Source organism: Artibeus jamaicensis, unplaced genomic scaffold (assembly GCF_021234435.1).
Source record: "Artibeus jamaicensis isolate MK-2021 breed Jamaican fruit bat unplaced genomic scaffold, CSHL_Jam_final contig_410, whole genome shotgun sequence".
Lineage (NCBI taxonomy): Eukaryota > Metazoa > Chordata > Mammalia > Chiroptera > Phyllostomidae > Artibeus > Artibeus jamaicensis.
In genome coordinates this window covers 1,856,496-1,869,881 of record NW_026521820.1, presented here as the reverse complement: position 1 = coordinate 1,869,881, position 13,386 = coordinate 1,856,496, and the positions used below count along the sequence as shown (strand labels likewise).

The 13,386-nt window shown below is 37.8% G+C and overlaps 1 protein-coding gene across 1 annotated transcript in view; it reads left to right on the top strand.

Annotated features, from left to right (window-relative positions):
* Positions 1 to 4,794: 4,794 nt before the first annotated feature.
* Positions 4,795 to 13,386, top strand: part of IPO5 (importin 5) — a 53,739-nt gene continuing 45,147 nt past the window's right edge. Inside the window, exons 1-2 of the mRNA XM_037154556.2 lie at positions 4,795 to 5,028; positions 12,359 to 12,439. Coding sequence (XP_037010451.1) covers positions 4,939 to 5,028; positions 12,359 to 12,439 — 171 coding nt within the window. The 5' untranslated portion in view covers positions 4,795 to 4,938. The remainder of the gene's footprint in view (positions 5,029 to 12,358; positions 12,440 to 13,386) is intronic.

Below are 13,386 nucleotides of genomic sequence, written 5' to 3'. Positions count from 1 at the left end.
ATAAGTATTTGTTCTACAGGATCAAATCTGGAGTCTTACCTTCTAAAGGTTAACAAATCTGTCTCATGTCAAACCAGCAGGGAAAGAAAATTCCTCAGCAAGGAACCCTGCTCAGAGTATTGTGCCATGTTACCAAATTCCTGAGAATCCAGTGGGAAAACTGGAAGCAACAGAAAGCTCTATAAGGTAGCAAATTTTCACTTTGTAACAAATCACTTACTAAATCTAAATGAACAAAGTATGGACGACACCTGTATATAGCTAGCTGGTTATTTTATTCTCTAGTAAAGCACTGTCCAATAAAAATATGTGACTCACAAATTTAAATTACATATGTAACTTTAAAATGTCTAGTAGCCATAGTTTAAAAAGCAAAAACAAGCAAAATTGTTAATATAATAATTATACTTTATTAGTAAATATAATCAACACATTTAAATCAGTGTATTATCATTTCTACATGTGATCAGTATAAAACTGTTATTCTTAATTTATACTATGTCTTTGAAATTTACTGTGTTTTTATATTTAAAGCACACCTTAATTTGAACTTACCACATTTCAAGTGATCAATGACCATAATGGCTTGTGGCTACCACACTGGACAGTGCAACTATAGCATTTAAAGTTTAAAATGGCCTTAAAATACTCTATGATGACCATATCAAACTGAAAAGTTTTTTCTTAACTATAGTTATTATGCATTGTGCTATAGCATGACTGTTTCTATAATAGGATTATAAAAATGTAATAATCTAATAGGTAGATGTGCAATCAAGATTAATTTTACAAATTTTGGAGGTTTCAATCTGCATTAGTAATGACAGCTAATATTTATTAAGTATTTACTTTGTACCAGGCACTATGTTAAGTATTTTAACACATAGTGAAAGGTACTTCTGTTATCTCCATTTCATAGAAGAGGAAATGGGGACTGAGAAAAATTACTTAACTTGGGCAAGATCACATAAGCACACAAGTTGTGAAGTTATTATTTGAACTCTCAGTCAGGCTGGCTCTGGAATCTGTGCTTCTAGCCTCCAAACTTGACTGCCTCCCTACAATGCATCCTACTATCTATAGTCATTCAGTGACTTTCATAAATAAAACTATGAGAGAGAGCAAAAGAAGTTACCATAATTTAGTCCACATTTCCTCTGCCTGTGCTCAATTCAGCAATTTGTTGAGGGCCTTTTGAACGCAATGCTCTCAGGAAATGTGAAGGTTTCCCATGCCCCTGCCTGGAATACTTTTAAGTAACACACTGCTTCAGAGATCAGGGACTTGAATATATTGACAAAAAGCAGCTAAAAAAGTGTGAACAGTTCAGCATTTTTATTTTCAGTAAATAACCTTTTAAAGTGAGTGTGAGTGTAATGCACTTGAATTATCTACAAACCATCCCCAACCCCAGGTAATTGGAAAAATTGCCTTTAATGAATCTAGTCCCTGGTGCCAAAAAGGTTGGGGACCACTTTTTAAAGTGTTCTAATTTTTTTTTTTGCTGGCTTTTATCTAGGCAACAAACAATATTATTATTAGAATAAGTTAAAAATTATATTTATCAGCCAAGTGTTTATGAACTATCCTTAATCCATTCCACATACTATTTTATTGCACAATTGGGAGACTAATAGAAAATATACACATATATTTTAAAAACACAAAAATGTGACCCACACATCTATACCACATGTAGTTTTAAGGGTAATTATTTGCTTAGGTTGATTTCTTATTTAACCCCCAAATTCATCTAATTAATCAACAGCTAAAAATTACTACTATGTAGACACCATGCTATGTGGATTTAACAAATACTATCTTAACTTTTACAACACCCCTATGAAGAAGTATTATTCTCATTTTCAGATAAGGAAACAATGCCAATCTTTTTTTTTCATTGTACCATGTTAAATAATACCATCACCATACATCTGTGCACAGTTACAGATCCTAATTTATATTATCTATACTGACCCTCATAAGTTGTGATATAGAGAGCACATGTGCTTACAACAATCAGAACAAATGGTTATAGTTTTTTTGGAGTCTTGGGGCAACTTTTAAAAAATTACAATTGTTCATTTGGAAAAATCTTATTTTGTTTATATTCAGACTAATAATAAACGAGAAATAGGCAAGACCAAATTCTACCACAGCTGAGAGACCCTTTCACAGAGGTTTCATAAGCCTAACTTCTCCAGCAACCTCCCATTTCTAAAACACTTTCATTAACATGGAAGTCCATCAAAGAACGGTAGCTGGAGCATATTCTAATGCTCTTATTTTTTTAAAAGATTATTCACTCATTTTTAGAGAAAGGGCAAAGGAAGAAGAAAGAGAGAGAGAAACATTAATGTGTGGTTGACTCTTGCACACCCTGCACCAGGGACCCTGGCCCACAACCCAGGCATGTGACCTGACTGGGAATCAAACTGGTTGACCCTTCAGTCAGCAAGCCCAGGCTCAATCCACTGAGCTACACCAGCCAGGGCCTAATGCTCTGTTTTTAAGGAGTCTTGCCTGCTGTGTTTTTATAAATGTCATGATCAGACTATGCAATGACTTTTAACAAACATCAAAAATCCTAAATCAGCTAGATTTCATGTACCAATTGAGAGAAACTTCCAGTCTTCTATTTTCCCAACCTCACCCTTTTTCACAAGGGGTTTTAAATGCCCTAAGCAAATATGCTACAGAACCTAACTGATGTAAAGTCAGGTCTAATAAGCTAAAAGGAAAGGCATCAGGAGCTGGCCACTCACTGTAAATCATCCCAAAGCAATGGCAGCTGTCAGGAGTAAGCAAGATTTGAAGTTTTCCACCCTTCCATTTTATTTCCAAGTATAATATAATGTTAGAACTTTTGTGATTAATACTATACCTTAACAGTCCATTATTATTCCATTTTATAGATGAGTAATTGAGGCTTACAGACATTATGTGGTCACTGAAGTTTACATAACTAGAGACTAAAGACCCAAATCAACTCAAGTTCGTTTTTTACCTTCTACCATCTATTCCTGAAAAATAAACTCTCTATTTTGAAATGTGCAGACTTAAGTTGGAATTTCTATTATTTAATAATTACTGAACAAATATATATACTCTATGGAGTCACTGCCAATAAAAACACCACAGCAGGTGTTAAAAAATAACTGGAGATCATGCCACACTCTTGAGCAAGACTCCAGGCAATTTACCTGATTTCAATGGTAATGCAGTCATTAAAAATGGTTTGTAGTATGTGATTCCCCATATCACCTTGGGTGAGGAAAAAGCCTCCTCTGAATAAAGACATTCCAACTGCTAAGGTCTTTGAAGAAATGTATCATAATAATGATAAATTGTCACATCTAAAAAACCTCAATTCTACAAAGATAGGTCTGTAAACTTTTTGTAGAGAACCCTATCACTGTCACTGCTAAAACTTAGGGGAGTTTTCTCCACAAATTAATTAAAATCCTTTAAAATGTCTTGGCTGATAATCACAAATGTATGGGGATCCCAGTAACTCTGCCCAGAGATTCTGGACACAGCAGCCCAGATTCTAATGTACAGCCAAAGTTTTAAGTCCTTCGCCTAAAAGCAAATGTTTTAAGTAGACTTCCAAAGAGCAGAACTTGAGCAAAATAGTCAACAGGAAATTAAATTTCCTAAATTAAATACGATGGCCTGCCAGAAGTGTACTAACCTCCATCTCACCCAACGTGTAACCTCATTAGAAAAGCTGTGTCCTTTTAAGGCAAAGATGAATTGTTATTTTCTTCACTGTTAAATTCAGCCCAGTACGATGGACAAAGTAGGGGCTGATCTCTCAGCCTTTGGCAGCTCCAGTAGTAAAGATTGGCTGTATTAGCTAAGCATTAGTGCGCTGCAATTGAAATCAGGTCTCTGGGCTCTCAGTACCTGTGGTAATCAGTAACACTTGAGAGATCAGCCCTACAAATGTTGCTTTAGGGAGAGGGGTGTCTCTCTCAACTTCCCCAACCGTTTAAAGAACAGGACCCCCAAACCCGGAATTTAAGGAAACAGTCACGGTTCCCGAGGTGGGGAGGGAGTGGGGACATGTGCGCACACATCTCAAGCTGGATAGACAAGGCCTGGAGAGAGAGCCCAGGGCTGAGTAACCCTCTTCCGGAAAAGCCCGGGGCGTGAGTCACTGGTGAGCGCGGTGGGAAGGGGCGGTCTTGAGGGAAGTCAGAGGATCTGACAGATGGAGGGTTCTGGGAAACGCAGGGCGTGGAATTTAAGTGTAAAGTAGGTTTCAAATCAGCTCTCTCCTCGAGGAGTGGGAATATGAAATCGCAGGGGCCAAAGGGCTTGAAACTGGGAGAGCACCCCAACATGCGGCGAGGGCCTGGAGGTGATGAGGCCGGCTAACCCCGGACCCCGAAATCTCCCGCGCTCTGAGCTGGCCCCTCCTTCCCCCGCCTCGGCTCCAGTTTTTGCAGTGGGCAGCCCAGTCTGCCTACACCTCCCCCGACCCCGGCGACGCAGTATTCACGCCGCTAAATTCCTTACTCGCCCGGCCTACTCCAAATCCCAGCAGTACGCCCAGCGCCACCAGTGACCTTATTGCAGGGTGCTTGGCCAATCCGCACGACCCCGTCCCGCCCCACACTCCCAGGGCCAATGAGGCGAAGACGCCTGCGGCCACGGCGGGGTGAGGGGTCGAGAGGCCCCGCCCCATTCTCCCCTTTCCCCTTTGCCCCGCCCTTTCCCGCTTGCCTCCCGTCGTCCGGCGCGCGCGGCTAGTGCTGGGTCTCCGCGCTGGGCCCGCCTCCACCCCACCCCACCCCCGCCGGCCGCCAGCCGCCAGCGCGCCTCACGGCTTCTGTCTTCCCTCCCTTCTCTTCTCTCTCTCTCTCTCTCTCTCTCTCCCCCCCTCTCCCTCTCCCTCCCTGTCTCCCTCTTGTCTCTCTCACGCCTAGCGCAATGGCGGCGTCCGCGACGGAGCAGCAACAGTTCTACCTGCTCCTGGGAAACCTGCTCAGCCCCGACAATGTGGTCCGGAAACAGGCAGAGGTAATCGAGCTTGTCGCCCAGACTCCTTGCCCGGGCCAGCGCGCTGACTCTTCGAGCGACGTTGCCACACCGGGCCTTGGCTGCTCAGCCGCCACGGCACAGGCCGGGACCGGCGAGCGGTGGCTGTTCAGTCCACGTGTGAGGGGGCCAAAGGATCCCGGAGGTGCCCTGGGGCCCTTCCGACTCCTGCAGCCACGGGGGCCAAAGCCAGTTTTTTCCCAGCCTCGCCTCGCACACGTGTGCGGCTGCTGCTGACACACATCACCCGCCCCGATGGGGAAACCAGGCAGCTGTGAGGGGTGTGGGGCGGGCCCCGGGGTTCCCTGCTCCCCTTTCTGGCTCTCTCCCATTGGGAGCCTCCCCCATGGGGTCCACCCAGCCCAACCTTCTTGGTTTCCCAAACCCCGGCTGCTACCTAACCCATTACCCCTGCTTCTTTCCTGATCCATCATTTAAAGGTACCATCTGTCTCTCCATTCACCAATCTCTCCTTTTGAAATGTGTCTAGCCCTTTCGCCTTCCCACTTATTTCCATTTATTCTCTTCTCTTGCCTAGTTCTTAACACAGGAAGCTGGGTTTCTCCCACATCTCTCACAGTCTTGTGAAATTACCTTTATGGTCTCTTTCTAAGCAGCTTCTATCTTACTTTACTCTTCTCTGAACAGCAAAGTATTTGATCTCAAGAGATTTGTGGTCTCATAACATAAATGGGATGTCCTGGGACTTCCGTTGTTTAACTGGGCCAATGCTGTATGCTTAAATCTTTGATTTCGTTAAACCTAACCTGAATCTCGTTTTTTAATCACCTCTAACTCCTGACCTACAAAATGTGCATCTGTGATACAGTTTCAAAAGACGATGTTTCATGTACATTTGCAAGTTCATTTACCAAGTAGTAGTAAGACACATTTGGTGTATATAAGACTAACATTATTCTATCAATGTTGAGACCACAATTTATTCAACAGTTCAAGGGAAGGGCAGAAACTTTATAGTTTCTTTGAAATGCATTATCAGAACCTATCTTCAGACTTGATTATATCTGGAGTTCTTTGCCACCTGTGATTGAAGATTTCTATGATTCAGTGAAGGATGATGTTCAGCCATATCTTTTTACAGAGTAAACATTTATATTACATATAGCTAATGAATTGGGGGGACACTGCCTCCTCTAGACTCACAAGGTTTATAGTCTTTAAAATCACAGTGTTGTTCATAGATTTTGAATAGATTTAGGGATGCTGGTTACACTTAAGTGATTTTATAATTTGTAATGTAAATACACCGGAAGTTCTGTATGAAAAAGTACTTTAAATAGCTATTAACCTTATCGTAATGACTTGATTGACTTGTTTATTGTACTTGCAAAACTTGTTTGGGGTAAAAATTCAAAAGGTGCAGATAACTTTTAATCTCATTCTCTAAACATAACCACTTTTTAAGTTTCTTGTGTATCATCTGTGAAATTACTTTGCAAGAAGTGTTTGTATGTATATAGGTGTATGTATACATTTTTACATGAATGGGCTTCAATACACATGCTGTCGGTGCAGTTGGTATATTTCACTCAATATATTTCAAATTGCCACATAAGAGATTTTGTTAAAGCAGCTAGTTATATAGTATTCCATCCAATGGATGTACATATTGTTTATGCAACTAATTCTCTATGCATGGACATTGAGATTTCCAGGGTCCTGCTCTTGAAAACAGTGCTATACATAGAAGTCATGTATCCCTATCTTTTCAGACTTTACCAGGTTTGTTTGTAGAATACTTAAAAGGAGCATTTGACCTTCGAAGTAATATGCATTTATTAGTTGGATCAAATTGCACTCCTATCACTGGCATGTGACAATGCCTAGTAAAATATTTTGATGATTTCTGTTAACTCTACAGGTAATTTTTCACAGAAATAAGTTCTTAGTCCCAACCCGTAAGAGAGATTGTCGTGTGTTACAAAGTAGAACAGCATTGTATTTAGTAAGTTAGTTTAATTCTGCCTCTTCCTTCCAGTTGCTTAAGTCTCTATTGGGGTAGCTTTCTTCTATTGAACCAAATACACAGATGGTTCAGCTTGAATTCCAGTTGGTGCCTGTTGTAAATCTTTTATTACTTTTACCACTTTGGGGGTAGTTAGCAGCATTCAGTACATTTTCTCATTATAGAATAATTGCAAATAAGTACTATTATTCTCTTAAGTCTCTTTATTTCTAGTGAAAACATTAAAATATTATATTTTTACTTTTTTTGTATAGCCTTGGAATATACAGATATATTTAATCCTCACCTGAGGAAATGTTTTTATTCTGAAGAGAATAAAAACATCCCAGGTGAGAGGAAGGGAAACAAACATCAATTGGTTGCCTTCCATACATACATACCTTGACTGAGGCTTGAACCCACAGCCTAGTCATATGCCCTGACCAGTAATCTAACCTGCAGTGTTTTTTGGTGTACAGAGCAATGCTCCAACCAACTGAGCCACCTGGCCAGGGCTCTTCAAATGAAGCCTTAATACTCTTTTTTTTTTTTGCATCATGAAATGAGCCTTTTATTATAGTCTGCTGTAGCAAATACAGATTTTTTTTTCTTAAACTAAAGGCTTGGCAAGGGCTTAGTAAATATCTTTGTAATTTAATCAAAATAAAAGTACATAGCTGACACATACATACCAAACTGTTGACTAAGATGACTTGTTTTTATATTGAAATATGAAATCAAGTACAGTTAAAGGTTCATTTATAGTAATTACTGTTGAAATCATTGAAGGGCTTTGAAACTTTAAAATGTTTTTCATTGTTTTCCATTGTAAACCATTTGGTAGGATCTGTATCTTTTTTTTTTAAGGGGGAGAGGAAAGTACGGAGAAAACATTGATGTGTTGTGCCACTTATTTATGCATTCATTGATTGCTTTTTTTTTTTAATTTATTTACTTATTTTTTGGGGGGAGGCAGGGAGAGAAACATCAATGTGTGATTGCCTCTGTGCTTCCCCAACTAGGGACCTGGTTTGCAAGCTAGCATTCAATCCGTTGAGCCACACCAGCCAAGGCATGATTGCTTCTTATATGTGCTCTGACCAAGGTTCAAACCTACAACCTTGGCATAGGTGGATGATGCTGTAACTATCTGAGCTATACAGCCAGAGTTAGGCTCTATTTCTTCTACTAAAAAAATCTTAGAGGATTTTTCTCTTTAACTTAAAAAAAAATATTTGTGATATTTGAAGAAATCATTTAAATGTCCTTGTCTCAAAATATAATATGAATAAACAATTGAATAATTGACAAGTAATCCAAAGTTAAATATCCATGACATTCATAATGACATATAAAATATTTTATCAATCATGCATGGATTTTATATGTTCATTAATTTTTTGCATTGACTTTGTATTTCATTGATTCTTTTCTTAAGTATTTTTTATTGATTATGCTACTACAGTCTTCCCAGTTTTCCCGCTTTATCCTTTCTTCACCCTGCATGCCCAACCCTCCGGCATTCTCCTCCCCTTACATGGGTTTTACATATAAGTTCTTCGAGTTCTCTGTTTTCTATACCATTTTTTATCTCTTCATCTATTTTATGTCTACTAATTATGCTTCTTCCCTGTATTTTAACCCTGCTATTCCTTCCTTCCCTCTGCCCCCTGAAATCCCTCCATGCAATATCTATTTCTCTGATTCTGTTACTGTTCTAGTTGTTTGCTTAGTTGTTGTTTTCATTGTTTTTCTTTTCTTTTAGGTTCATTTGTTGAAAGTTGTGAGTCTGTTGTCATTTTACTGTTCACATTTTTTATCTTTTTCTTAGATAAGTCCCTTTAACATTTCATATAATAATGGCTTGGTGATGATGAACTCCTTGAACTTGATCTTATCTGGGAAGCACTTTATCTGCCTTTCCATTCTAAATGAAAGCTTTGCTGGATAGAGTAATCCTGGATGTAGATCCTTGCCTTTCATGACTTCACATACTTCTTTTCAGCCCCTTCTTGCCTACAAGGTTTGTTTTGAGAAATCAGCTGATGGTCTTATGGCAACTCTTTTGTAAGTAACTCTCCCTTTTGCTGCTTTTAGGATTCTCTTTTTATGTTCAATCTTGGTTAGTTTAATGATGATGTGCCTTGGTGTGTTTCTCTTGGGGTCCAACAACTTTGGAACTCGCTGTGCTTCCTGGAAGTGTATTTCCTTTGCCAAACTGGGGAAGTTTTCCTTCATTATTTTTTCAAATAAGTTTTCAACTTCTTGCTGTCGTTTTCCTTCTGCCACTCCTATAATTTGGATATTGGAATGTTTCAGGTTGTCCCAGAGATTCCTAAGTTCCTCTTCACTTTTTTAAATTCTTTCTTCATTCTGTTCTGGTTGGATGTTTATTTTTCCCTTTTGTTTCAAATCGTTGCTTTAAGTCCCGGTTTCCTTCCTGTCACTGTTGGTTCCCTGACTATTTTGCTTTATTTCATTTTGGGTATCTTTCATTTGTTCTTTCACTTTGTGAACAAGCTCAATTAGTTCTGTGAGCATTTTGATTACCAAGGCTTTTAATTCTCCATCAGATAGGTTGGCTATTTCCTCATTGCTTAGCTCTATTTCTGAAGTTTTGCTCTGTTCTTTCATTTGGGCCATATTTCTTTGTCTCAGCGCACTGGTCTAGTTGTTCTGGTTGACTTTTTCTTAAATTCCTCGATGGTTGGAGTTCCATGCAGTTTGATTTTTCTGGCACTTCTGGTTGTTTATTGACTTTAGATTGGTTGTTATCTTCCTTTTGGTTGTATGAGGAAGCAAAGGGTTTCTACCTACACCTCCATCTTGGCCCAAACTCTCTCATTGATTCTGGTACAGAACTTCATTAGCAAGATTTGAGTTGAGGGAAGGTAAGGAATGTATACTTGAAAAATGTACTTGAATTTGTTTGTCTCCTCTTTTATATATCTGTATACAAGGTAGGCTCCCTAAATATTTATGGAATGGGTGAGAAGAGTATATAGGGTGAAATGTGCTTTACATTGTGTGATTGTTCATAGTAGAATCAAATGGAATTGAAATTTTATTTGCCACATGCTGGTAACATTCACTGAACCTGCCTGGGCTAGTGGAAGGAATAGTCTTAGATATTTGCTTAGAAATATTCTTTCTGTTTGCTCAGAAATATTCTTTATACTGTAATGTTCTGTATGCTGGGAATACAGATATGGAAAAGATACCATACCTGTCTTTGTGGAACTCAACTGTTTCGGCTAAGAAAAAGTTGCACTTTAGATTTTAAAGCTGTGTTCTTTTTGTCAAACTATTACCCTTTTTTTCCTCCCAAACTGTTGTCCTTGACCCATGTTTTGTAATACTATATCTGGATTGCTACAGAGGAACATATCGAATAAGGAGAATCCTCTCTTAGGAGTCAGATGTCACTCATACTATACTCTTCTTCCTTGATTTCTAATTCATTATGGAATAGAGTTTAATATTTAATGTTTATATGTCTCTATTAGAATTAGCACTGGATAACTCACAATAATAGTCTCAGCAGGGCCAAGGCTAGAGACCATCAGAATTCATAACAGGTTTTCTGAGAGTGGTATCCTAAGAATTTTTTTCCAAAACTTGATTTAGCCACGGAAAATTTAAGTGTTAAACACTTACAACATCTACAGTACATGAGGGGCTAAGCTAAGCATTGATACAAGGAATAAAAAGATTTTTATTGTACTGTGAGATATTATATTTAGATGAAAAGGCTATATTGGTTTTTTAGTTGCTTTGATAAATGAAAAACCTGAAGATACCGTATCCATTTTTGCAATCTCGTGAATATCGTTACATAAATTATCTCATTTCTGGATAAATAAATGTAAACTATCTTCTCTCCTCAGCAGGGAATACTTTGTGTCATAGTTTTCAGCATTATAATGTCCCCATGTGCCTGTGTATTTGAGAGGAACCTGAGGTTATCAGAAGACATCAAGTTCTTTCTCCCAAATTTGTTCTTCCCCAAATTGAAATATGTTCGAGAAGTTTGAAAACTATGTAGCACTGCATAAATAGAACTGGTTATTTGGTGGTGCCAGTCCTCAGGGGTAAAACCCAGAAAGCATTTAGTGCCAAGGAGATTTTGAGTACAGTTTGGCCTCAGAAGACCAAGCAAGACCTTGGGCAGATCATTTAACTTTTGAGCCTTTATTTCCTTCTCTGTCAGTATCTCAAGGATGCTGTGGAGCATTCACTTAACTAAAGTGTAAGGTAGATAAGGATACAGAGAAGCCTTGTTTTCCCTCTCTTGTTATCACTTCTCTCTAGCAAAACCAAATAAATTTTATGGGTGGTAGTTATTAGAGAGTAGACAAGCTCTTTGAACTCAGACTTCACAGAAATTAAAGTTATCCACAATACCCTTAAAGTGGATACATCAGAGTAAACTATCTTATTTACTGATTGCCAATTCTAGTCAGTTTAAAGAGACTTTTTTTGGGGGGAAAATCAGTGTGCTAAAAATAATGGTTTCTTTTCCATTGTAGTACTACTATTGTTAGAATTTTTTACACATGCACATGAATTTATATTTCCACTCAATTTTATAGACATATACTTAGGCCTTGACTTTTGATCCATTTAGATCATTTACCTTTTTAATTGGTGTCAGCTTAGTTTTTATTGTTAACCAATTTGCTCTTATTTTACATTGTTAATGGAGAAGAAGATCTGAGTCTCAAAATCTAGATTTCTAGATCTAGTAAAGTCTCCTGGCCAAATTTCTTCAGACTGTATTCATTTATTGGTGTATATAAGTATGGTTTTAGTATAATCCTTGCTTTAAAGAAAAGGTACATGGAGAATTTGACTACTTTTCCTTTCTCTGACTTCCTTCATCTGAGGTAGTCTCTGGTGTTTCTTAGTGCACATTTGAACCAGTTCTACATCTTCTGATCTAAAAAATGTTGACAAGATAACCAGTTTTCCATGACATAAGGAGATACTCAGCACTTACTTTGCAGCAAGGTAGCTCAAGTCACACTAACGCCTACCCTCTATAAACATTAAGTTTTGTTAGTCAGGATATTAACAAAAGCTGGGGAAATGTATGCACACATCATTTTTAAAAGGGAAAGGTAGAAAGGAACTTGAAAGTAACTCCTTGAATTGTGTTCTCTTTCTGAAGATATTATACTATCTGAAGTATATTTTATGTTACAGGATAAATTTTTTAATACTAGTTCTAGATTATATGACTTCCCATGAATGGATCTTTCCCAGCCTTCATTTCTTTTCCCTAGTGTAATCATGAGGCTTTCTAATATTATATTCTAACCTTTAATGTTTTTCTTTTTTATGTAGGAAACCTATGAGAATATCCCAGGACATTCAAAGATCACATTCCTTTTACAAGCCATCAGAAATACTACAGCTGCTGAGGAGGTACTGTAATATTTGAGAATATATTCTTAGAAAATAAGTTGGGTATTAGATTGTGGTAAAAGTACATAGTAAAAACTGTTATTTACTGCCTGGATGTTACCAGAATTCTGAACTTATTATTTGGTAAAAGCTGTTTGGAGTTAAAATTTCTGAAAAACTCATATTAAGAATGAAAATATTTTTCCCCATGTCAGATGATATGTCCAGCATATTTAAAAATAATTATATTAAAGTTATTAAATATAAGTGATTTCTGTAACTAAAAAATTTTCTTCCTCAAACAAATTCATTCTAAAAGGAGGAAATTATTCAGTGTTTTAATGTGTTGCCAAATGATTTTGAAAAACTACTTTTTATCTATCTTTTAAAATGTTATGCTTATAGCCATCTCTAAGTAGAGAATAGTATATGCTATAAAGATGTTTAAGAAACAAAAGACACTTTGTAGAGTCCTTTAAAGATCCTGACTTTTAGCCTTAACTGGTGTGGCTCAGTCTGTTGGGCATGGGTCTGCAAAGCAAAAGATCACTGGTTCAGTTCCTGGTCAGGGTACTTGCCTAGGTTATGGGTTTGGTCCCTAAGGTAGTATAAAAGAAGCAGCCAATAGATGTTTGTCTCTCATATCTATGTTTCTTTCTTTTCTTCCTCCCTCCCTCTTCCTCTCTCTAAAAAAATGTAAATAAATAAAGACTTTTTAAAATAAAATCATGGCTTTTAGGAAATAAACTAGTTACTGTACCAAATCAAATACATAGTTTCTTACTGCTTTTCTGTGCATTTACAAGCTACTTTTTTTCTTTACAAAAGTAATATCTGTATATAACATTGAATATTAACCAAATATCCTGTTTGTTTCAGGAAAAACATCAAAATACCCAAGTGTATAAAACTTATCCCATTTATGAAATGAACTTAAAGTTTGTGAAGTGAGGAAGCTCCTTTATTAA